Source organism: Theobroma umbraticum, unplaced genomic scaffold, assembly GCF_002168275.2.
Source record: "Theobroma umbraticum cultivar Fairchild unplaced genomic scaffold, ASM216827v3 scaffold_56.0, whole genome shotgun sequence".
Taxonomy (NCBI): Eukaryota; Viridiplantae; Streptophyta; class Magnoliopsida; order Malvales; family Malvaceae; genus Theobroma; species Theobroma umbraticum.
The window spans coordinates 8,564,509-8,588,794 of NW_018397256.1; the positions used below are offsets into that span (position 1 = coordinate 8,564,509).

The 24,286-nt window shown below is 35.4% G+C and overlaps 5 protein-coding genes across 8 annotated transcripts in view; all 5 read right to left on the reverse strand.

Moving 5' to 3' along the window:
• Positions 1 to 2,522, reverse strand: part of SYP32 (syntaxin of plants 32) — a 4,955-nt gene extending 2,433 nt beyond the window's left edge. Inside the window, 2 exon segments of the mRNA XM_021420536.2 lie at positions 38 to 92; positions 1,966 to 2,522. Of these exon segments, the coding sequence (XP_021276211.1) occupies positions 38 to 92; positions 1,966 to 2,206 (296 nt within the window). The 5' untranslated portion in view covers positions 2,207 to 2,522.
• A 493-nt stretch (positions 2,523 to 3,015) lies between these two features.
• Positions 3,016 to 5,500, reverse strand: LOC110411390 (O-Glycosyl hydrolases family 17 protein). Its single transcript, XM_021421525.1, has 2 exons — positions 5,052 to 5,500; positions 3,016 to 4,138 (listed from the first exon to the last, which is right to left on the reverse strand). The coding sequence occupies exons 1-2, from the start codon at positions 5,402 to 5,404 to the stop codon at positions 3,016 to 3,018; spliced, it is 1,476 nt and encodes a 491-aa protein (XP_021277200.1). The 5' UTR covers positions 5,405 to 5,500.
• Positions 5,501 to 7,055: 1,555 nt separating this feature from the next.
• On the reverse strand, positions 7,056 to 11,821 carry LOC110410915 (S-adenosyl-L-methionine-dependent methyltransferases superfamily protein). Of its 2 annotated transcripts, none has more exons than XM_021420853.1 (11): positions 11,461 to 11,821; positions 11,285 to 11,382; positions 11,069 to 11,173; positions 10,898 to 10,960; positions 10,686 to 10,759; positions 9,708 to 10,233; positions 9,506 to 9,628; positions 9,188 to 9,331; positions 7,960 to 8,066; positions 7,549 to 7,623; positions 7,056 to 7,433 (listed from the first exon to the last, which is right to left on the reverse strand). In XM_021420853.1, the coding sequence occupies exons 1-11, from the start codon at positions 11,553 to 11,555 to the stop codon at positions 7,344 to 7,346; spliced, it is 1,500 nt and encodes a 499-aa protein (XP_021276528.1). In that variant the 5' UTR covers positions 11,556 to 11,821; the 3' UTR covers positions 7,056 to 7,343. The 2 variants fall into 2 exon arrangements, with proteins under 2 accessions (XP_021276528.1, XP_021276529.1); XM_021420854.2 differs by having other exon boundaries at positions 11,069 to 11,178; positions 11,461 to 11,488.
• A 2,608-nt stretch (positions 11,822 to 14,429) lies between these two features.
• RTFL12 (ROTUNDIFOLIA like 12) lies at positions 14,430 to 15,066 on the reverse strand. The gene has a single exon (XM_021421456.2). The coding sequence runs from the start codon at positions 14,981 to 14,983 to the stop codon at positions 14,801 to 14,803; it is 183 nt and encodes a 60-aa protein (XP_021277131.1). The 5' UTR covers positions 14,984 to 15,066; the 3' UTR covers positions 14,430 to 14,800.
• Positions 15,067 to 17,679: 2,613 nt separating this feature from the next.
• On the reverse strand, positions 17,680 to 24,227 carry LOC110411696 (2-oxoglutarate (2OG) and Fe(II)-dependent oxygenase superfamily protein). Of its 3 annotated transcripts, none has more exons than XM_021421964.2 (16): positions 23,909 to 24,227; positions 23,564 to 23,641; positions 23,379 to 23,428; positions 23,235 to 23,288; positions 22,978 to 23,024; positions 22,187 to 22,259; positions 21,625 to 21,686; positions 21,368 to 21,436; positions 20,914 to 21,019; positions 20,728 to 20,798; positions 19,943 to 20,043; positions 19,112 to 19,177; positions 18,699 to 18,794; positions 18,533 to 18,600; positions 18,256 to 18,301; positions 17,680 to 17,966 (listed from the first exon to the last, which is right to left on the reverse strand). In XM_021421964.2, exons 1-16 carry the CDS (start codon positions 23,981 to 23,983, stop codon positions 17,889 to 17,891), a joined length of 1,140 nt encoding a protein of 379 aa, XP_021277639.1. In that variant the 5' UTR covers positions 23,984 to 24,227; the 3' UTR covers positions 17,680 to 17,888. The 3 variants fall into 3 exon arrangements, with proteins under 3 accessions (XP_021277639.1, XP_021277638.1, XP_021277640.1); XM_021421963.2 differs by having other exon boundaries at positions 22,978 to 23,030; positions 23,909 to 24,226; XM_021421965.2 differs by lacking the exon at positions 19,112 to 19,177 and having other exon boundaries at positions 22,978 to 23,030; positions 23,909 to 24,210.
• Positions 24,228 to 24,286: the final 59 nt, after the last annotated feature.

Consider the following 24,286-nt stretch of genomic DNA (forward strand, 5'->3'; position numbering starts at 1 on the left):
AGAATTAAGTGCAGTAATGTCTTGCTTTATTACAGATGTCAGTTCTTGGATCTCCGCAGTTGGATCATCAAACACTGATGTTCTCTTTGCCACTGATAAGACACAAAAATAATACTGTTTAACTTCTACCATAAGCACTAAATAAATTTCAACCCATGTTAATTGCACTCTCTGCAGTACCAATTTTACAGCACTGAAATCCAATATTTGGTGTCTTAAAACAAAGCAATGAGTGGTCATAAGTGGAAAATGGATCAATTAGAAGGAGATATTTCACACACCAAAACAACAAACCAAAGCAAACAGCAACACTCGCAAAAACTATTGGGATGAGTGCTTAAGCTAATGAGACCCAACAAAAAGGAATGTATCTTCGCAGGAGTTCATTCTAACAATCAATTATCTAGAAAGGTACTTAAAAAAAGGATGGGCTCATATGAAGCATTTTCCATAACTTAAGGAAACGAAATGTAAGCAAATGACATCCCACAAATATATGCATAAAAATTTACATGTAAAACACCAAAGAACTGTTACACCGTTGTTGCAAGTACAAATAAATCAATAAAATGTTATAGATTAAAAAGGAAATGATCAGATGACGTATCCTGTTGCTTGTAATCTCAAGATAATTCCATAAATTTACAGGTGCAATGTTTAGTGATTACAAAGATCAACTTGAAATTATAGATATCCTGGGATTTCTTTTGTTGCATGTAATAAATATTAAGGTTCAACATGGTTACGAATCTTGTGATTACAAACAAATTGATAAAAGTAATACTTGCCTAAGTATTAAGTTCAATTTGCAATTATCAACCAAATAAAAATTCTAGCTGTCATTCTCTATGAAAATCCAATAGGCAAGCAAGCACTCTGCTGAAATCAATTCTCCTTATTAGCCAGCTTGCTACATGATCTCACATGTAGAAATGAAAATCAGCATAACAACGTCCTGAAGCCTTTATTCAACCAATTTTTAAGCCAACCTATGCTCCGTATGACCATACAGTAGATAAATTCAGTACAGCATAATTGTGCTTAATCCTTATGCCTTTCAATAACTCGTGGAACAAGTCCTCATTACATCTTTATTTTAAGGCCAAAGATACCCAGTTCGGAGGACATCTCCTCTGGAAACCTACTGAAGGTCTAAAATCAGAACCATTCAGATATTATAAGAACATAAAACCCTTTTGGCAAACAGTCAGCTAGATTTAGTTCATACAAGATCGAAAAAAATGCCATTGCAAAGTGTGGACCACAACCTTTAAGCATTTGGATCAATCTATCGTGACTCTGGACTGACTGTAGCTCTAAAATCAAGTTTATGGACTCCAGCTCAATGCTCAGTTATAGGTATATAACTATTTTTTATAAAAATGATACTTGTGTAGCTTCCATTTATTCCTAATAATTGCATGTCATGCGTAACACTCACCTCCATCCTCCATCATGCGTAACACTCATAACAACGATAGACACACACCTAGCCCAGCATGTTCATATCATCACCACGTCACACCATAGCTATCAGTTACACAAGATGCTTTGCCACCATTTTCCTGACTCCATCCGCATCATTACTAATGAAATCATCTTACCCAAAAGCAACCACTAAAACCACCCAGCAAACCAAGACAAGGTACCGCCGCAATCACATGCATCAAATACCAACCAGAGGAATACTACTTTCATTCCACACAACAGCATTATCAACCTGGAAAACCTCATAACACCTCCTAAAACCTTTCTAATCGTGAAAAATTAAAAACAGAGAAAAGAAACAAATTCACAAATACAAATTCAATCAACGGTACCTCCTCTGCCCTAACTTCCTCGTTAAGGATGCAATTAAGTTAAGTTTTCTAAGTGAAAATGCATTTAAAAACACATTCAAACAATTAATTACAGAAAAGCAAATAAGTAAATAAGCACAAAATTCTATAAACTCTAACAACTCACGCTTTGCGAGCTTCGCTAGCTTCTGCGATGTCTGGTGGATACCGAACCCGATCTTCGAGGCCCTTTTGTTGAACTCCGAATGAACCGCCACCGCAGATCTCCGATCCTCGATCTTCCCACCGACGCTACTGCTACCATTACTCAACACCGTATTGTTGGTGGACTTTTTTAGCGTTTCCGCTACGCTCAAAAGCTCCTGCGTTCGGTCCCGGTAGGACGACTGCCCAGATTTTCCGGGCATTTTTTTTTGTACAATTGTATCTAAAGACAATTTTTCCTAAAAGTGAAAAATTCGCGTAATTTCAACACATTTTCGTGATAAATACTATCATTTTTCTTTGGGTGCGAAGGGAGAAAATTTTATGAAAATCTGAGAATGAATTGGGAAAATTCTAAAACCGCAAATTAAGAAATTGGTTACAAGTGTGAAGCTCGAAACGTCGTCGTAAGCAAAACGGGAAGCAGGGAAGGTATCGAGCTTAGCTAGAGTTACAGGGAACAAGGAAGAAGCAAGAAACCCAGCAGATCTAATGATCTACCTTATGTCGATTCGGGTTCGGGTTAAATATGTTCGCCCAGCGTCGCGCGCTCTCATATTAAGCCTTGCCACAAAAACACAACCTTCTTTGTCGTTTTATCACGCCAGTACATTAAACTTAAAGCGTGCCAATATTCTTTTTTTTTTACATCCAATATTACTATATAGGTTATTTTTATCACTAGCTGTGGTTGGACGTGATAAATCAAAAGGTGCGACACTTCATAATTAAAAATGAAGATCTTTCATAGTTTATATTATCATGATAATTTCAAACAACTTCTTACATGATATAATTATTAAATATATTATTATTAGTAAATTTCATTTATATTTTTATATAATTTTAACTTTTTTCACATAATATTTTATAATATAATAAAATTTATTTTATTATCAGGTATGTGAAATATATATATATAATAAGCAGCGGTGGCATTTATGGGATGATGATAAAAAGAATATAATCCAAATGGTTTGTATAGAAATTTGTTCTTAGTAAGATCATAATTTCATAGCAGAAATGAAAATAGTACAACAAATACTCCAACTAGTCTCAGTGAAACATCCAAAAGATCACCACCATGAAGCAGCATGGAAGAACCATAAGCTATCATGACTGGGAACTGGCAACCTTCCTCAGATGGATTCTCATCAGTGACTGTAGCCAGGCCAGAGAAATCGCAGTCCCAAAAGTTCTGGTTGTTAACTTGGTAGTACATGTTGAAAGCATAGGATGCATTTCCTTCAGCAGTTAAGTGGTTACACGAGGAACCATAACCCAAAGCCGTACAATCCGATAAGCTGCAAGCATAATCAATACTTTTAGGCAATTCTCCCATATCAGTTGCTTGAGTGTTGAGAACACACCATCTTTTTTGTTGGTATTTCACATCCTCTACTGGAGCTAGGCCTTTATCAACTTCCAAGCCTGTTAAATCCAATTCATATTTTGGCTTTCCATCGAACTCGAAAATCCCCCAATGTCTCTCAAAGCCACCAGGTTCAATGCTTTTAGCATTTTCATCGAGGAGGCTGAATAGATAAACTTCAATCTTACCTTTCCGAGCTGGGGTTCCGGTTCCACTCAAAGCATGCTTGATCAATCCTTGGTTAAACCTCTTTGCGTTCTGGATGTTGGCGTTTTTGTCACCATCAGTTGGCCACCCAACTTCTCCAACCATGACCTCCATGTCAGAGAATCCAGCTTTACTCAAAGCATAAATGAGAGTATCAAGGTTTGCATCAAATGCATTTCTGTAAACATTATTACCATCTCTAAGAGGCTTGCTTGTTCCATCAAAAAATGCAAACTCCACAGGGAAATAATCGTTCCCATAAAGGCTGAGGAATGGATAGATGTTGACAGTGAAAGGTGCATCATGTAAATATAGGAACTGGATTATTTCAATAGCAAGGTTCTTGACCTCGGGCCGAAAGTCACCAGCAGATGGAACTGGATTGGATTCTGGGGAGTTGTAGATGTCAGCATTAAAGGGAACCGTGACCTTGTAATGACACTTAACCCCAGATTCATCAAGGGCTTTCTGGATATTTTTAAGAGCTGGTAATGTGTACGGTAGATAGGTGCCATTGTATGTTTGAAGGAAAGGTTCATTTCCTACAGCTACATACCTGCAAAACCAATTTTTCAAAGTAAATCCATGTTTAAAAAACCAAAACTGGTTTTAGAATTTTTTTTTTTCCAGACAGCCAACAACAGTGAAATTACTTACGTAAGGACGGAACTTTAACTATCAAGCAGGACATGGAAAATGACTACTTTGATATGCAGCATTTTCAAAAGCTCAAAAATGACTACATGAAAGGGTTTTACTGAGCTAAAATGTTTCCAGAAGATCCTGGAGAATCCAAGTAGATGTTTTCCCTTCCCCTCTTTTAGATATGCAAATATAGGGTCAGGCATCCAAGTGGGAAAACCCCTGTGAAATGAGTCACCTCCAGCTAATTTGCACGGGAGAGGATGCCTTTTGACTGGATGCGGTTCTGCAAATGTGTGTGACCTTTTTTAGAAGTGGAGTGTGTTGCTGTCAAAGGCTTGGCAGGACCTCAGACAAATTGCCAGATTGATATTGACGGCTAAAGAGGTGGACCATTGACATAAAAATCCACTTACAAGGAAGAGTAGGGCTCCAGATACCCAACAATAAGGGACTCAATATTCTTTAACAGAATCCAGGAGTCTGCCCATCCTAGTCTCATGGAGAACAAAAGGCTTAAATGATGAAAGTTAAAACCGTTGAAGAGAAAAATAACCAGTGTAATAAACCAGGAGGAACCATTTGAAAACTGCAAGCTGATTTCCAAGAAAACAGAGAAACAGGCTGAAAAGCTAACATCATGACTGACAAAGCAAAGAACTAACAATGAAAAAGGGAAATGAGAAACCCGACTCAAGAAGTCCGTTGAAAGATAAAAAGGGAGAATCTTGTGAGTGAAAAATTTATAAAACAGTCCAAGAAGAATAGATCATGAAGAAATGTAAGGCAAGAAAAATCATAAACTGGGAGAAACTGTGTTACTCAACTTGATATTGACTCCCCCATCATAGCAATAACCACTGATGTTATTATAAACATAAGAAGCAGCAGCTCCTGGATCCTCACTCATCTCCTTCAACATGCTATTCGGAATTCCCACCATCACTTCAATATCTGTCCCTGTAAGAGCCGTCATAATCCCCTCATTGTACTCAAAAAGCTTCAACTTATCGAGCCCATTATCTCTCAGCATTTGCACCACATTATTTGGAGGGAGTTGGTGAGTTGCCATGGTTCCCCAGTTCACTCCAACAAGATTTCCATTTGGAACCAGCGGCATTAGGGCAAGAAACAACAATACCAAGAGACATCGGCAGTCTAACATTCTTTTTGGTGACATTTTTGGTTTCTTTAAAGGGGTTCTCTTGGAATCTTTCTTGGATTCAGAAAGAATCAAGAATGATGACTGGGAGCAAAAACAATGATTGGGTTTTGGAAGGTGGACGTATTGGATCATGCAAGACAGTTGGAGAGAGAAAGGGGAATATTTTCGGTGCTTAGTCCGGATTTTATATGCCCCGGGACTTGGAAAACGAGTAGAGTACAACACTCTCTGTCTCTCTCTCACACACACACACTTTTTATTTGCTTTTGGGATGCTTCATGGCCAAGTTGAGGGATTTCTTTTAATGGTTTGGCTTTACTAAACAAAAGCAGAAAAAAGAGAGAGATATTGGAAGATTCGTTGCTTAATTCAGTTATTCAGTTAAATCGTTTCCAGAGCATGCTGATTTGTGTCTCAACATGGTTAAGCTATATTTGTTTTAAGGACAGAAGCTTGTCCCATTTGGCACGCTTCTTAACTCGTCTTCGCCTTAACAATAAAAAGATCAGTCATCTTCACACAACATCGTTTAACTCTGTGACCATGAATTCAGATTAGATCATATAAACAAATGCTGTCCCGAGTGTATTTCCTAAGTTTAGAATCAAAGAACTATTCTAAAAGGTCATCTACACTAGTTAGCGTATCAAGCTTGGCATTGACTTGGGAGTCAAGGCACAGCGAAAATAAAAAGACAAATTCATCTAGCACAACACAATACAAAGTTAGGAGACCATGGCATTAGCTTTACAGCTTGAGTTGAGATCCCATTGACTGCTTTTTTGAACAAGATATAAAGAGAATCCTCTAAATGTTAACTTTGCGCCCAACCTACGTGCTAGGTTTTATTTGTTTTCACCTTGCCTTATCTGGGCGATTTCAAAGGCCAATCCCCTTACCACTGCCAGTGGGGCAAAGGCTTTTATTTTTTTCTGATAGAAGAAAGGGGCTTTTTCTTTCTTTTTTATCTTTTTGTTGTAAAGTATAGGGCAAAGTTCACCTCCACCCTTTAGGCCCTTTATATGTTTACACAAGGGAACCATGGCCAAAGAAATCGCTAACTTCACCCTGCGAGACACTCTGCGTCCCAAAAGCCTTCTCTGAAAAAATGCCACTTAGGATACCAGGGCCTGCCGGTACGAAAGAGCCTGGATTATGAGCCTAAGTGTTGGAGCAACCTAACTCTCTCCAGATGGTCCATTGACTGAATCAAAACTGGAACATTTTATTTTCTTCCTCATAGCAGTTTTCATCGTTGGTTGGCTTATAGATGGAATCCAATTTTTATACAGGGCAACGTTTTTGTGATGCTAAACGACAACTATTGGCCAGTTTTTACGTTGAATTTAACTTTGGTCTAATCTTCGTGAAGGTGATTCAATCCTAGCTATAGGATCAAAATTATACGGTAAAAATTGGACAGTGATGGCTTTAGGAAGAACAGCTTGTTAACAAAATAAGCAGTTACCAGTTACCAATGTTTAAAACTCGACGTCAGGATGATTTCTTGGATGAAAACTGAAAACCAATGGCCCCTTTTTGTGCCCAAACTCTCAACTTAAGGAAGCAATGCATTTGCAATTTACATGCAAGTCTAAACTCTACACCAACGTTCAGTTACAGGGCATCCAGGAGTTTAGGGAGATTTGAGAGAAAGACAGATCCATGAAGAAAGAATTTCCACAATTAATTTTCGGCTTGTTGGACAGTCGTACACATGAAAGATACAGGTTTCTCCCCTTGTAATACATCCGGTAATAACACCATTTGAGCAGGTGGGATCGATTAAATTAGTTGTCTTACAAGAGACAACAAAAGGTGAATATACATCCGCGACAAAACAAAAGTCCAAGCAAACGAAAAAAGAATGCTGGGTTAGCAGCGCTGTCAAATATCTTTAGTTTGTCAGCTATCTAGCGTTAGAATGCCACAATGGGGACATTGAAGAGACGTGTCATAATCCACCAGTAAAATGACAGGTACTGTCAGTGATGTCTTCAACAAAGCATGCTTCTGGCAGCCTAAAGCTTAAGCAAAACATCGCCTGCACCATAGAGAATTGGTCAAAATAGAGGCCGCAATTGCAATCCATGCAAATTAACAGGGATTGAGGGGGGAACCAAAAAATTATAATAGATGCAAATCCCAGTAGTTTGTACCTTGTTAGGTGCTACGTCCCTAACCCTATGAAATATTGGGTCCTGTATTTTGGCATTTAAGGCAGTCTCTGCCTCCTGTAGAAGAGATGAGAAATCAGATGCAGATAACTACATGAATAAAACAATGAGAGATTAACCAAGAAATTTGTGCATCCTATGGACCTTGCCAGATGAACTAGATTGAAAGTGGCTTATGCAAAGGACAAGAAATTAAAGGGAAAGAAAGCCATCCATGTAGGGGACTGATATAAGCAACTTCAAGTAGTTGGTAGAAAGATTTGAAAAAAAATAAAAGAATAATGAAATGACCTAAAACTTCTCAATCCAAGAACTTACCCCAGATAACATACAAAACTATTTAAACAAATTACGAGAGAAATACAACTTACAACGCAGCAAAGCAAGACTTACGGATATTATAAATTCTTTAGTTTCAGTTGCTCGAATGAAGCAATAGCAGTGAACCAATGGAAGAGGCCCCTTCCAATGTTTTCTTGAGATAATACCCCTAAATGCATCTGCAAGAAAAAAAAAAAACTTTTTTGACTAGATATTCTGTGCAGAGAAAAATCATGAGGCAAAATATAGCTGAAATGGACAAGTAATTACAAATAATAACTGTTGTTCTCTCAATAGAAGATAGCAGAAAACAGTGTTTTAAAAAAACAAACTGGACCAGCCAATCCATCCAGTTCAATGATAAACCAAAGGCCTGCTTGGTCCAAAAGAGTCATTTAACCACCTTTAGTATCAAACTGATCAAGAACCGGTTAAACCACTTTGAACCAGAATTAAACTGGTTTTATCTCATTAATTTACTCTTTATTCTTTCAAATAATGTTGTAATTGGAGAGATTCAAACCCATTCCTGCTTAGCCTTTACCTAGAGGCTTTTATCATTAAGCCAAACATGTTTTTGTTAACTATAGAGCATATTTAGTATATATCAATAACAAAAATATATTTTTAAATAAAACAACCTTCAATTGGACCAGTTGAAGCAGGAACAGGCCCCCTCACCGGCTTGAAAACTGGTCCAGTGATTAAATCTTTGAAAAAAGTATCAGCATTGGGTGAAAAGTTGTATGTGTGGACTGGGTGATATGTGGACCGGTGATCACCCAGTCCCTTTAACTAGGGACTATTTCCCCCTCACCTCCACCCTGGGGTGAGGGAAAAAGGATGCATTTGTAATGAAGAAACAAGATCAAAAGGATGCATCTCTCCAATGAGGATTAAGTGCAAACAACACTAATTGGATGGGTTTAGAACGTAATTTGATGGTGCCAGTTCATGACAACAAAGTCGATATTCAAGAAAAACTGGGCACTACTGATATACAAAAACATAAAAGGGCAAGTTTACCAGCTAAAAATCTTTTGGAGTGTCAATATTTTTTATATAAGTAGAGTTCCTCAATTGGCACAACAATACTAAAAGGAGTAAAAGAAAGAATCCGGAAGAAGGAAGAAAAGATGAATTGACAGTAACTGTAGAATCAACATATCCGTCCACCTGGTCAGCCAAAGGTATATGTGTTCCATAAGGAATAAAGGGCCAGTAGGCTGCAGAGTAAGCCCAAACACACACAAACCAAAATATATTGATATAGAAAGATCACATTAGACAGAAAATATACCTAAGAATTGTAAAGCAGAAGCAGGAAGATTCATTATCACATGATCAACATGCTCCCAGGCCTTAGCTTTGGACAAAACAGACTCTTTCATCCTCTTCTGTGTATTTCCCTTTTTCTTATGTTCACTCTGGGCATTTCCATTCTCTGCAATGTGAAGGCAAAATTCTCACTATTTCAATTTGAAGAAGTAAGAACTAAATAATTACATACGCAGATTCTAGCTTTCCAATCTGGCGATATATGAAAAAACTAGCAAATATATGATCACTGCATATGCTTTGGGGATAACCTAATGCCTGATGCAGGTGCTTGTCATACCTTCTGTGAAACAATCTGAAGGTCTTTTAATTGCAACTACAGATGCATGTACAGTCCTAGAAGAATTTTTCATGCCCTCCGGCTCATCTTTGGCATCATTACCAGCTACTTCTTTCTCCTCAACTGAAAGAGATAAGAAAATTTGGATAAACTTATACCCAACTTACAGGAAGATGATGCATGAGATAATAACAGACAATACCACCAAAATTTCTGTCTTCTGCCTTTGCATCATGAATGCCCTTCATGCTGAAAGTATCACAAGCTTTGATCGTGGAATCATTAGACTCTAAATTAACTTCACAAACTGGTACTGCCATCAATTGAGAAACGAATTTCCTAGCATCCATATTATATGCAAAAACACAATCATCAACCTTATTGATTTTTGCATTGATCTTCAAATAGTGAATGCTGTCCGGATTTAAATCATTTGCATACACCAAGCATCCTCTCTGTGCTGCTGGAATTGCAAATGGTCCAATACCAGCAAACATGTCACAAATTGTCTCCCCTGGCCGGAACAGAGATACAAGCCTTACATGTTCATGTTCTAATCTAGAATTCCAATAGACCAAGCCGTAATCTAGCTTGAATGTTGCCCCATATTGCTTCACTTCAGTAACCATATCACTTTCTCCTGCTAAAATTTCAAACTTTGGCACTCGAAACTCATTTGTAATTGTTCCAACTTTATTCACAACGGTTTTAATTCTTGGGTAATTTTTCTGCCAAGAGATTAAACTTGGAGCAATCAGTACCACAAATGGACAACTGGAAGCAAAGTAGTAATAAAAATCATAGCACTACAGCAAGTCAGCAACTCAATGTTAAAGAACTGCACACACTGAACAGCAAGTGGTATATGGTCAACAAAAGAACTGGAAACAGATCCGATAATATTAATATCAATACAAGAATCTCTGCAAACAGAAGGTTTCAAATAGAAACCTAGCAAAGAAAAATTATATATTAAGTGCCATAAAAGATTAGTTTTACCAAATAGAAAGCAAGGCCTAGGGCTACAGTTGCTCTAGCATAAAATGATTAATACAGAAAAGGACATTGAATGCAAGTAACAGGTCCAATACAGTAAAAGAAAAAACGAAAAACGCTTATTTCCTTAAGATGCCAATGATGAATGACGAAATGTTCAGGACAGAGACAAATGAAAACTTACATCATAAATGACTTTAGCAATCACATCCTTGAAAGGAAGTAGCTCATCATGTATGTTTAGATGGGCAACGTGACCTGCAGAGGAAATACGAATTGTTAGCCACCAATGATATGGAAAGCGACAGCAGGCCAGCAAAAGGTAACATGAATTCAAAAGGAAATAGAGGGGTGAAAAAACTTAAAGCTCAATCCGAAGGTAAGTTAAATACTTAACTATCGTTTCAAACGATGAAGGTACCTCTACTCCAGGAGGCAGAATCTGTTTCAATATATGATCTACAAAATTGTACACCACCCTTTAGACACGGATTAAAACTATACATAGATAAACTTGAAGAGAATCGACTCGACCAGCATTTAATTAGAGAGACGACGGCAACTCACCAGCCGTCCAATAAGAATATCCAAGTGTCAATGAATATGGAACTACTTCAACCTCACATAACTTCCTTAGTTCGTCAAGTTTTTGCATTGGAATGTCTGATAAATCTGTTCTATTTCACAAAAAAAAAAATCCCGGTAGTGAGGGGAAAATAAAAGAAAAACTTAAATTTTAAACAACAAAAATTAAGACATTTTCCTATGTTTCTTATTTCTTACCAGGATTTTGAACTTTTTCAGACAAAACCATGTAACGGTTCTTTTCACTTGTTGGATCTTCAGTTATAGGTTTAACACGAGGCTTATCCAGCAAGTATCTGCAACACCAAAATCTTTTACAAAAACCCTAACAATTAAATAACAGAAATTAAAAAAGAAAAAAAGAGCTGGCCTACCCGTTGAGTAAACGAGTGGCGATTTTGCAGAACTCGCGAGGGATTCGAAGTGCTAGTAATTGGAAGTTCACATCAAACTTACTTTCATCCAACATTTTCACGGCTTCTTTCTCCTTCAAGTTTTTCAAAATTTTTTGGAGGGTTTAAGTTTTCGCGGGTTGATTGATTCGGACCTCCAACAAGAGGAGGGAAAAAAACTATCAAGTTCTACCGAGAATTGAGAAGAAAAACGAGCTAAACAATGGAACTTAAACAAAATTTAAAAGTAAGGTTGAAAATATAGCTTGGAAAACCAGCTCCGATAACCGTTGCAGCAGCTCAAGAGTTTAGCGTTTTAGGGTTTATGGCGATCCAATTTAAAACAGATTGATTCCTAGGCCGAGAAGGACACATGTAACATTGTTCTACTTTTTCATACGGGTTTGGACTTTGGTTTGGGTTTTGATATTCGAGCTGTCCATGGGGGGAAGTTTGGGCTGGGTTTTCCTATTTTATCCACGTATGTAAATATTATTATGGGCATTAGTTTTATTGTTTTTACGAACTCATTAACGAAATTTATTGGATTTTGACCGATTGAGGGTATTTTTATAATTTAGAATTTATAAAACGGTACCGTTGCAACATACAACAAAAGTATCACTTGAATTACAACGGTACAAGTGTCAATTGAAAAGTTTAATTAGTATTAAACAAACCAAAAACAACAAAAAACAAAACAAAATTCACTTTGAATTTCTATCTTTAAACTCTTGCTCTCTATATTTATTTGAGTTCAATTTAAAAAGTTAAAAAAATTATCAATTAATTTGTCTCGTCTTAAATATTAAAATTGCCTTTATATATACTCTTTTCAAATTTTTAGATGAATTTTTTATTTAGATGAAAGCTATTAAAATTATCTATATTTTTTTTATCATTGTGATGCTGCGGTTTGAGTCTATAGTGCATGCTATGAGGGATTGCAGCAAGGCGAGGAATTTATGGCTTCAAACTCAACCAGATTTATATACAGGTGATTTCTTTGATGAAGATTAAGTTTCTTTGATGAAATATTTTATAAAAAGTATAATTGTTGATTACGTAATGGTTGAGAAGATAATATTATAATATTTAATAATTTTATTAAAAATATAATATAAATTTATAAAATTATTTTAATTTATAAAAATTTATAATTAAATAAATTGATATGTTTTAATGTAAATTTCAAACTTTTTTAATTTATTTTTAAAATAATAAATAATAGTATGATAAAAATATTATTAAAATATATAAAATTACTAAATATTTATTTTTAATAAATAAGTTAAGTTTTAAGGAATTAAATTAGTTAATTTAATTAATTTATAAACATTTGTTTTTTTATTTTACTTAACAAATAAAATTAATTTATAAACATAAAATTTAATTAATTTATAAATATTTACTCTTGTTTTTTGCCCTTTGTAAAGTGGGCTTGAGTATTAGAATTGAAAATTTTTTGTAAACCAGTAAGCCATGGATGAGCCATTTACAGTCATGGCTATTCCTCCTTCTTTTATAGCCAGGGAAACCTGGTATTTTTCTATATCAAGTCTACCATTGTAATTGTCAAAAAGAAAAACAACTCTACTTTCCCTTTTTTTTTAAATTTCTTCTTCTTTTTCTCTCTTTTCATTTTTATTTCTCTCACCTTCCTCCTTGCACCCATTTTTCCCCTGCAAACATTGGCTTAAAGAAAGGTAAAAGAAGAAGAAATAAGGAATAATTTAAAAAAAAAAAACGTTAACATTCTCTCTATGAGTTAAGGGAAGTGACATTCCTTTAACTATTTGTAATAACTTTATTATTACAAACACATTGCTTTTCGTCATTACATATTAAATATTATAAAATTATTGTAATCATTTAAATCACAGGAAATGTATTCTATTTTCCCTAAACCAAAAGCCCCCGTCTCTCTTTTGCTTTAAACACAATAATAAAAACAAAGGGCCAAATCTACATTTACGTATTCGGCCTTAAAGCAAACCGAGGTTGAATAAGTAGAATTGATCATGTCCAATCGAGGACAATGAAAGTTCAATATGGACATGGGTCGCTAGTTAAGAAACGTGTTCTTTTTGTATAGATGTGACTAGTCAACCAATGATTGAGAAACAGCTAAACAGTTTGAACAAAAGAACAACAGAGACATGAAAGGTAAAACATTTGCTATTGAAAATCGTCATCATCTGCTTGTTGTTTCATTGGTTTTCATCTGCTTACTGTTGGGAGTAGTTGTTTAAAGCAAGACATGACAGTAATGATAATCTTGGATGGATGCTTAAATGGGTTCAGGTGAATGAAGTTTCGAGATAAACTGTCCCTGGTTGATTACACTGACTAACCTTGCCTTCTCTAGAGTACAAGGTTGGCATCTTTGCCATCGTTGTGCACGAATGTAACAGTAACTGACGTCAGATTGTTGCTGCTTTTATGCTTTGTAAAGAATAAAAAGTTGTTGTGTTGTGCTTCTCTTCTTGCACAAGACTGTTTTAAGTTTCCATACTTAGAGAGATTTTATTCTTTCGCAATATTAAACATATTACCAGTATTTTTATTTTCAGATTAAACCCATTAATCTTTTAGTTAAAATAATTTGACAGTATCAAATATTATATATATTGATGACCCTACAAATGAATCCAAATATGGCTCTGCCCACCCAAATCTCAATTAAGTTGATTAATATAAAGAATTATTCACATATTTAATACGCACCCATCTATGTATGAACTGACTGAGATTCACAAATCTTTACCATTAACCGTTGTAATCATCAATATAGTTTCTTGAACATGTTTTGCATCTACAAACACAATAATACTATTCGATTAGCTGTTAACCTTTTAGTTTTCTTGGTAATGTTAGTATTAATTTTATGACAACATAACAAAGGAAAGCAAATTGAGTTTCAAGTGTGAATAGACAAGGAAGAAGGGAACAGAGTCCAAAAATTTTTGCATTCATATGAACAAAAGAGAAGAAAAATTTTGAAGAAGCAAAAATTTGTTATTTACGCTTTGCTCCTTTACTTTTTGGCATACAAATGATTGCCCCCTGAATCCATGATCCAATCCCATATCCTACCCTATGGCCGTTCCTAGTTTCCTACTCCTACCTTAGAGTTAATCCTGTTTTCCATCGGAGAGACCAACAATGGAGAAACCCACCAGCGCTTGAATTCTGATCTTTCCGAATTCCGCAGCTTTTTGTTTTTCTTGTCATCTGAATCTTCAGACCCAGATTTGTCTTCCAAGCTCCAACGGATGCCTGGAAACAGCTTGTCCTATGGATAAGTAGTTTGTAGAAGAACTCAATCTGAAATAGAATGATCATGCCAACACAAAAGCATGGCGATACAACGTCCAAGGATGTAAAACCGTGTTTTCTGCTGCTTTGCCATCAACAAACAACGCTTTCTGAAACTGGGTTTCCGAAGCTTCTGGGACCTGCAGCAAGTATTGGAGGTTGAAAGAAAGTAAGGACTAGTAGACATGGCGGAGCGTAGTCACTGAGGATTTTGGTTATTGATTTTTTGCGTAGTAAGGAGCACGAATGCAATGACTGCCTTCTGCTCTTATTGTGTAACATTTGACGACTGTGGACCCTTGTTGCATTTAGATAGACGTCATTTCCAGGAAGCCAACCCTTTCGGCGTATGACATCATTGCCCTTGCTCCAATGTTTGGTGTCTCGCCCTTTTCTTCTTTTGTATTAAGAAATGGGCAAAAGTAACCCCTCCTTTTCCTTTCTTCTAAACAGAAAGGAAGCAAAGTCAAATAATCCAAAGAAGAATTCTATTCTTTGGAGATATTAAAAAACTATTAGAATCATATCATTGGATTTGGAGCATCGTTTTGAAGATGAGAGTATGGTGAAAGCAAATTGAGAAGTGAGAACACCCACCTTAGTGCAAGTTGGATATAAAGAGAATCTGAATGATAGTATAGTAGAGAAGATGAGATATGATGGGTTTTTTTTTCTCCCAATAAAACATAACATATTTTGTATTATTTAGTTTATGATTTGCATCTTAATCTTTGATTAAGTGTTATCATGAGTAATGGGTTATTAACAAGGAATTTGAAATTATGAGATGAATGAATTGTTTATTGATAATAATATAAAAGTAATGCACGGAGTGTGTTGTTATGTGGTTTTTTTTTTGTATTGGTTTTTTGATGTTCAATTTGGGAAAATCCAGAATATATCACCAACCAAAGAAGAAAAACACAAAACCCATTTTTGCTTCTTGAGCAAAGGAAAATTTATGTAAAGGTATGATAAAATGGTAATTTGAAGGGTGAGGAGCATTTATTTTGGTCCAAGCAACAGTAGGGATTCTGCAGACGGGAAATAGATCGAAAGACCCATGGGCCAAACCAAGGGAAAGCCGTGTAGGGACCCGAACCAGATGCATGCGGGCCCCCACCACCGTCTATTCCCCACGTGGCACCCTTGTCGTCATTTTGCACACGTTTTTCCTTCTTTACTCTGGCGGCCTAGAGTGAAAAGGCCTGATTCGCTCGCGAGAATATGAATATTTTTTGAGACAAGAAATAAGTGGCAAGTGGAATGGAGGTCGGCAAGCAGTTGCATCGATGAGGGGCAACCGTACCGTGGCATTTTGGTAATTTCTGGCCGACATTTTGTTGATACTAATTTTAATTGCATTTTCGACCCTTAAAGTTTGAGCTAAGTTTTAATTTAGTCCTTTCAGATTTTGAATTCTTTGGGTTTCAAAGCTTATTCTTGGTTAGGATTCCTCACTAAGGATTTGGTCCTTGGACTTGCAAATGTTTTTCTCTGTAGACTCGTAGGTGCGTTGTAACGAATGAGTTTGTCAAAAGATGGGTTAAAACTATCAAACAGTAAGCTTATTTTAGTCACATTGAGACGTGGCTGTTAACATCAAAATCCCAATCGATGAGTAGGGACACGTGGCTGAAGGGGCTTGCAACTACCACAAAGTCTTGGTCGAATTACGAAAACTTAACTGGCATAGTCTCAAGCATCCAGCCAGCAAAAATGATTGCATCTAAAGAAGAAGAATCAACACATGCCATCGACGTGGCTTACGTATCTGGACAATTTGGTTATGTATTTTATCAGTCTCTTGGTTTAGTTGGGATTAAAAGCAAGAGGGATGGTGCTGGATATCTTATGATTGAGTATTTTATATTTATTTAAATTAATTAAATAGAATCAAAATATTTTATAATTAAGTTTTAATTAAAAAATTATTATTTGTCATTTATTTAGGTAGAGTTTGACTAGTGATCTTAAAACACCTATTATCTAAATTTGATTATAAATAATAATTTTTCATATATTATTTTTATTTATATAATTAATATAAATTTTATTAAAATTTATTAATTATTCTAAATATGATTTTAAAATTTAATTTATTTTTTATGAACTAATTTTCATTTATTAAATTTTAAAAATTAATTATATAAAAATTGATTTTAAAATTTTATTAATTATATATTTATTTTAATCGAATATTAAAATTGTTCAAATGTTTAAAGTAATATTTAAAATATTTGCACACGAATTCAAATAACAATTTTAAAATTTAATAAAATACTTATAAAGTTCAGATTTTCTATCAAATACTACTTTAAAAGAATAAATTGAAATTAAATTACAAATTGCAAGAATCTAAGACTCTAACGAGCCAATGCCCGAACTAAGAACCTAACTCAAAATTCAGGGTCCGATATTGTAATTTGCTTATTTTTTATAGTCATTTATGCAATATTTGCTACCAGCCTTATCCAGTCCAGTCATCTCGTCAAAAGACGTCTGGATTTTCAGGATTTCTGTTTTCACATTTTCGGCTGCGGCTGCTGTTTTGATTTGAATTTATGTCAGGGCAGGCAGGTTATTTTCTACCAGAAAAAACAACAACCGATTTGGGACCCACCTTATCTTCCGAAGGAGGGGCGTGTATTTTCTAGTTTAAGCAGCGATTTTTAATTTCTTTATTTTTTGTCTCTTTTGGTTGGGGGCCAGGATGCCCTTCATGTGTAGAGCCCACGAAATTGCGACGACGTGAAGATATCTGCCCAATCGAATTAAAGGCTTGGTAATTTTTTTCTTTGAACAACGGAAAATATTACCATTAATGGCCAATGGGATCATGCTATATGGCCCAAATTACAGTGTCCCAATCCGAGCCGAACAGACGAAGAAAAATGACCGTGGTCAACCATTACCTATTTAATTTTATTGGTTGATAAAAATCAACATGGAATTGCACCAGAGAGCCACTGAGTTGTTTCGTTTTTATGAAATGAGGATGAAGCTTTCTGGATTATTGTTCTTATTAAGTCTACCTAGCATTAGGAGATACAATAAAGATTAAAGCTGGTAGAAGAGAGTATACAGGGTTTTCATATTTTCTTGTAATATTTGTCCAGGAGCACCTCAGAATACTCCCCAAAAGTAAGAGTGCCCTTTGATGGTATCAGCTGAAACCAATGCACAACAAAGCTTCAGTAAGTAAATAAGTATATGTGCCCCCTACACATCATTAAAAATAATTTCCTATTTTGGTTCCCGACCACTGGTAAAAATTAAATATGATAATTAGAATCGTAGCTATGTAGCACGCAAGTTATCGTGAAAGTTAAAGCTGACTTTCTAGCTGTAAGTTACTTAGTAGCACGAGTGCAGATCTACTGGCTAGATTGGGGTCCACGGACAATTGAATTTTACTTCAGCTTAGTAAATTATTTTTGCATCACTGTAGGAACATACCTCTTTATGAATATGAACCTCCTCAGGAAAGTTGAGCTTTTCATCCCTACAATTTAAAAAGAAAACAAGATTACCAACTTCAAACTGGTTTTGGTAACATATGAAACATAACTGCTGAGCTGAAGATAGAGAAATTTGTCCATTTAGATCCATGAATAATATCACTGTTTGTAAAAGAAGGAAGGACATCATCATAGTTCCATTATTCTACCATTAAAACTAATCTCACACAAGTCAAGTCAATAAACAAATATAAATGTATTGATGATTAACATACCAATCGGGTTGCAAAAATAATGCAAATGTTGATCGGTCAACACCAGAAGCCTCCTCTCCTTTTGGTGCCTAACAGAATCATTGAATAAAGGATATTATAGGGAAGGACAAAACAATGGAAAATAAACAGGGGTTTTTTTCCCGAGAGGAGAGAGAGTTGAAAATACCCGAACACAGTGAGGTGTTGCACAAAGATAACCTCGAGAAAGAATTTCAGTAGTCTCACCAATTTGGTATGCTATTTCATCTTCTCCAAAAATGGCCTAATGCATTAAAAATCCAAGTTAATAGAATCGATATATGTTCTAAAGTATGGCAATCATAGGTAATGCAAGGTCAACATTTCACAAGTTCTTTGCAATGCACTTATAATGCAGCACTGATCATTTTTACACTCTGTGAACACAACGGGCAGGAAGGAGTTTCAACTTAAGATTAGGTGTTCTCTGATCTGCTTTCAAAAGTAGTGATTGACTCTTTTATCTCTGAGTTTACAGTCAAAACAATATAAATCTCACTGTATGTAAGTTGTATGCATTTTATGGTTGTTGGTTGAAACAATTGGTTAAAGCCACACTACCTTCTGCAGTATAAATACGGAAATTTCTAGTTTTGTCCCATAATATTTGTCCTCCTCCCATGCTTCCTAAAAAATCATATTGAATCTATAAAGAAAAAACCTGTTTAATCTCAACCACAGATTCAACACAGAAATTATGATTCATGATTCCACCATCACTCTAATTTCTAAAAATAATACTGCTAAATCCTGCCATATAATTATTCTCAAGAGACCTAAAAGTTATCTATTTTAATACCACTACCATCTCACGCAAGCCTATTAGCGATTTCTCAAGTTACAAGCTCAACAGACTTGGGAATATTTGTTAAATTTTACAAAATGTAGAAAAGTTAGGGGACTGTTAAAATCATCAATTTCAAGCATACTTACATTTTCCCGTCCATTCTGTGGTCCATCAATGACCAAACTTTGTTCATTTGATACACAATTATAGAAAGCTTTCTATTTTGACAGTAACTAACATTTTTATGGCAGTCTCTAATGCTAATAATTTATAGTATATGTCATTTACTTGCTTCTTGGATGCAAATGGCACTGGCATCAAAAGAGTGTAAGGATAGCACTTTTCAATCTCATTCTTTCCAGCATTTTTTAAATTTAGTACTATTCACCACTACTTGAAGGAAATTACAATATTTTAACTCCACCATATGATCCCACTTGAGGAGACTGACACACTTGATAATATGATGTATAAAATTTTGAAAAGCTACTACTACTAGACAAGGAATTATGATGAAGAATGCTTTACAAACAAGTCATCATAAATAGTCATTATCATCTCTTGCATTTATTAATAAGTAAAGTGCCATGACCAAGAATGTTTACTTTGACAATTTCACCTGTCCGTGTTCTTATATAAAGGCCAGCAGCACTATCAGGGAAAGCTACTTCTACACCACCCCTCTTAAACATGCCACAAGTCAGACCTAAATATTAAATTGAAGCAGAAATCAGGGACAGACATAGTTGACAGCTATGATATCAATATTTTGCAATCCTACTAAAAGAAGTGGATAAAAAATAGTGTCTGACCTCAACAAAGTTAACCACTTCTCTTAAAATGCAAAACAAGTTTATTTCATAATCCAAACTAGTTTCTCTTTAATCTCCTTATACTTGTATCATCTTTTTAACTTAAAAAAAGAATGCCTTACATCAGAAACATCCTTAGTTCTTACTCATTAAAGGTCTCACTTCTTTTTGAAGTTTGAATTACGTATTTGTGTGTGTGTAACTGAACTAACTTTATACCGCCATGGAACTAGTCTCAATGTCTCAAATAGGCTTATCTACATTTTCAGTAAGTGAAATGGACCCATTTCATTGCACTTTGTACCGTGGATTTGTGTTGATATGCCTTGGAAGCAAAGCAAAATGATCCCAGTTTTTCTGTCGTTGGCAATACCACCAAAATATCCAAATATTCCTGAACAAGTTTTGTTTTTTCATTTTAAATATCCAAATAGGTTAATGGTGTGAAACAGGCATAAATAGATTAGCAAGGTTTCTCCTAATTATATCCTTTTTACTGAAATAAGGTTAGACTTTAAGAATGAAGTAGCTAATAAGGTCAACTGACTAATAATAGGATGAGACTACAGACACATTACCTGTCAGTGAGGCATAGTCTGTATGCCATCCACACCAAGATGAAGTGGAGTCACCATCTTTTTTATGATCACTGCAAGTAATGTCATATTTTACTCACTAACTTCTAGAAGCCAGAGAGAGAAGGGGGTTTAACTTTTCAAACTAAAGAAAAATATATAACCAGAAATCTACTAGTGGGAAAAAACCTCAAGTGTGCAGGAAAGTAATAAAGCAAACGGCCTTTGTGACAGCGAGAGCGAAGAAGTACTTCTTTAAGGCCTTCATCCTTTTGCATTTTCATCGCCCTAGATACTGCTCATGTAATCATAAGTGAAAGAGTAACTCGAGATGACAAACACGAAGACTTTGTTTTCTGTCTAAGATAAATTTGACATGTAATAGAATCAAGAAATTACAGTAGCCGATTTATTCAACAAGACTAGGCTCAATCCAGCTCATATATCAATGGTCAAACCTAAAAATACCAAATTCAAAATATTGAAATGTGGTAACTCCTGGATTTTTAAAGGTCTATTCTCAACTATAAAAAGTCTGTGATGCTCTGTCAGTGAAGAAGATACATATAATATAGGTCTAGAAATGCAACTAACCATTTTCATATTCTCTGAATTTAAAAGCTGGAATTCTAGGGGAACTTACCATATTGATCACAGTGATAAATGACCATCAAACCAACATCAAAGATCAGCTTTCCCAGAGTTTTGAAAGCTACAGAGTAGAGTCCAATAATCAACATTCAGAAAATCCTATGTCAGATTAAACATAAGATAGAACTTGAAGACCAAAACAAATAACAACATTTGATATTATTTCCTCAGCACAATTCATAACTTACTAAAAGATTACGACATGCTTAAATTCCATTACTTTTCCAAACTAATGAACTGTGGACATACCCACTTCAAGTTCTGGCAATGCAGCCTGAGGCCATATATTTGCTCCACAATATGATGGATACCTACAAGGAAGAGCATGGCAACCAATTGGACATTAAGTAACTCGAGATGGCAAACACAAAGACTATGTTTTCTGTTTAAGATAAATTTGACATGTACTAGAATCCAGAAATTACAGTAGCCAATTTATTCAACAGGACTAGGCTCAATCCAGCTCATACATCAATGGTCAAACCTAAAAATACCATATTCAAAATATTGGAATGTGGTAACTCCAGGATTTCTAAAGGTCTATTCTCAACGATAAGAAGTCTGTGATGCTCTGTCAGTGAAGATGGTATGTATAATTTAAGTCTAGAAATGGAACTAACCATTTACATATTCTCTGAACTTAAAAGCTGGAATTCTAGGGGAACTTACCATATTGATCACATAAGGCATAGTCTATATAACAGCCTACAGACATGAAAAAAGGAAAGGAACCGGTCTCTGAGCCAATCTAAGACATGCTACATAGGGAAAATGAAAATATTGTAATCATTAATGTTCCTACCCAACTTACCTCTCAATCAAGTATGCATCAGTTGTTGGCACATCAATTAGTGGATTTGCATAGAATGAACCTTTCAGCAGATCTGCATAGCATTAAAGAGAAATAAGTTGAAATTGTTGAAGGGAAAAAAAAATTTAAAGCACCCAAGAAGAAAAAAGAATCACAGCTCAAGCATAAACTAAACCTGATATCAGAATCAAATATATAGGAAGAAGCAGATATTTTCAAGGGGTTTCACACCACTTCACATATAGAAAAAACACCCAGGATCTAAAATCCAGCGACGAGTATGGACTGCTTAAGTCTCTTAATTTTTTGTTTCAGATCTGACATCAAGCAAATTGATATAGCCTTTCTCCTCTAAATGTAACTTAGAATTGGACATATCTGCAGCAAAATTTCACTCAATCCCTCACTTAGTCCAGTTTGTACTGTATTTCTCAAAAGAGCCTTTCCTCTCTGCCCGTAACTTAGAAGCATGCTATTTTTACTATTATGTGAAGAAAAAGAAGATATTCTCCCCATAAATGCTGGTAATTGAGGAAGAATAAGAAAAGAAAAACATACTTTCCCTCAAACGAAGAGGCCATTTGCAGAAGATTGAAGTTTATAAGCAGTTTTTAACATGTTTGTAGTATTTCGTTCAACTAGAATATTAGTTAGGCCTACTTTGTATCAGCCATTTGGTTCTTTCTGATCTATGATTACATTCAAATATATAGAAAAAAGCATAAACGGCATGCTAATGACTCATGTTTAATCATGTCAAGTTGTAAGATTCAAAGCATGCAGACATTTACCTTGTTTCCCAGATTCAATCTGCTCTTTCCCATGACTCCATCCAAAGCTGTACCTATAGGTAAAAAGTGGCTAAAATGAACACATAGAGGCAAGACTGCAATGTACTCCAGCACGATGCCTTCATACTCTCTTTTAAAAATTTTAGTCATATGCAAATTTAACAATAATAAAAAAGAAGTAGCATTAACCTCCTAAATGAATTCCCCTACAAACATAAAAACATTTCGATTAATAGAAAAAAATCAGCAAATATTACCTACTCTGAGGATCCTCAAGTTCCTTCTTCACTTCTTCAGGCAGGCTAGCTAATCTGTTAAAAGAGACGGAAATTACACAATATTTTTCAATTTTCGTTGATTATGAGTCCTAAGAAAAGTTTGTTTGGAAGCTCATATTATACCTAGGTGCAAGGTCCAGAAGATTTCGACGTAATGTAGCAAATCCTGGAACCTGTAATAATGATTACAAAGGCAAACTTAAAAGGAAAATCAAAACATATTGAAGAAATTGATTGCCTATGAAAATCAGTCAAGCCCTAAACAAAAACCTTTCTGCGAAAGAAATATAAAGATTTCAGTATCCTACATCTGTGATTGATAGAATTCCCAGTCCATTCGGTCCAAATCCTTCTTCAATTTTCATTGACAGGTCAGCATCCTTGTCCTGTTTCAATCCATTTCAATAATGAAACAAGAGTATAAAAAATATCTGAAACATGCAGATACGTATACGCACTATCCAACAATCTAGTTTAAAATAACACGTCACCAACTCTGTTTGGTTGCCAAGAAACTGCAGGAAAATACAATGAAACTAACAATTTAGACCACATGATCACGGTCAACTCTGTTCGAAATCCCATTCAAACGAGTCAACCCAGCAGCGTCCCGCGTAGTCGTAGCAAAAGCTGATTACTGATAAGGAACTCACCGTGAGTTCAGAATAAGATATTGTAACGGTCCGGAGAGTTGGGAAAGAGGTTTGGGAGGAGGAAGAGCAAGACATGCTTCAACACGTAATCCGGTGGCAAAATCTATGGTTGGGCGTCGACGGAGAACAAGCGGGAATGTTTAGGAATTGGGAACGAAAATGGAAAGAGTCGTGAATAAGCGGTTTAAAGAGAGTGTGAATCAGCCAATCAGGATGCGAAAGTACACGAAAATGTGATTGGCGGAAGAGAACAAAATAGCACGTTACGTTTCCCCTGAAGGAAAGGAAATAATTTCTTTTGACAGCGTCGCTTTTATGTGGACAGAGGACGATTCCGCACTCTTAAGGCTGTTAATCTTATTTTTGAATAAATAACTA

What these genes read in the sequence shown, in the direction of transcription:
- LOC110411390 (XM_021421525.1), bottom strand. Translation starts at nt 5,404, where the DNA reads ATGTCACCAAAAAGAATGTTAGACTGCCGATGTCTCTTGGTATTGTTG. An exon ending in GATGGGGGAGTCAATATCAA is followed by an intron (nt 4,139 to 5,051) that starts GTTGAGTAACAC and finishes TTGGTTTTGCAG; the next exon opens with GTATGTAGCTGTAGGAAATG.
- RTFL12 (XM_021421456.2), bottom strand. Translation starts at nt 14,983, where the DNA reads ATGTCTACTAGTCCTTACTTTCTTTCAACCTCCAATACTTGCTGCAGG.
- LOC110410915 (XM_021420853.1), bottom strand. Translation starts at nt 11,555, where the DNA reads ATGTTGGATGAAAGTAAGTTTGATGTGAACTTCCAATTACTAGCACTT. An exon ending in TTGCTAAAGTCATTTATGAT is followed by an intron (nt 10,234 to 10,685) that starts GTAAGTTTTCAT and finishes ATCTCTTGGCAG; the next exon opens with AAAAATTACCCAAGAATTAA. An exon ending in TTCAGATTGTTTCACAGAAG is followed by an intron (nt 9,332 to 9,505) that starts GTATGACAAGCA and finishes TTCACATTGCAG; the next exon opens with AGAATGGAAATGCCCAGAGT.
- LOC110411696 (XM_021421963.2), bottom strand. Translation starts at nt 23,983, where the DNA reads ATGTCTTGCTCTTCCTCCTCCCAAACCTCTTTCCCAACTCTCCGGACC. An exon ending in AGACTATGCCTCACTGACAG is followed by an intron (nt 20,044 to 20,727) that starts GTAATGTGTCTG and finishes TTTAATATTTAG; the next exon opens with GTCTGACTTGTGGCATGTTT. An exon ending in CCGTATTTATACTGCAGAAG is followed by an intron (nt 18,795 to 19,111) that starts GTAGTGTGGCTT and finishes TTAATGCATTAG; the next exon opens with GCCATTTTTGGAGAAGATGA.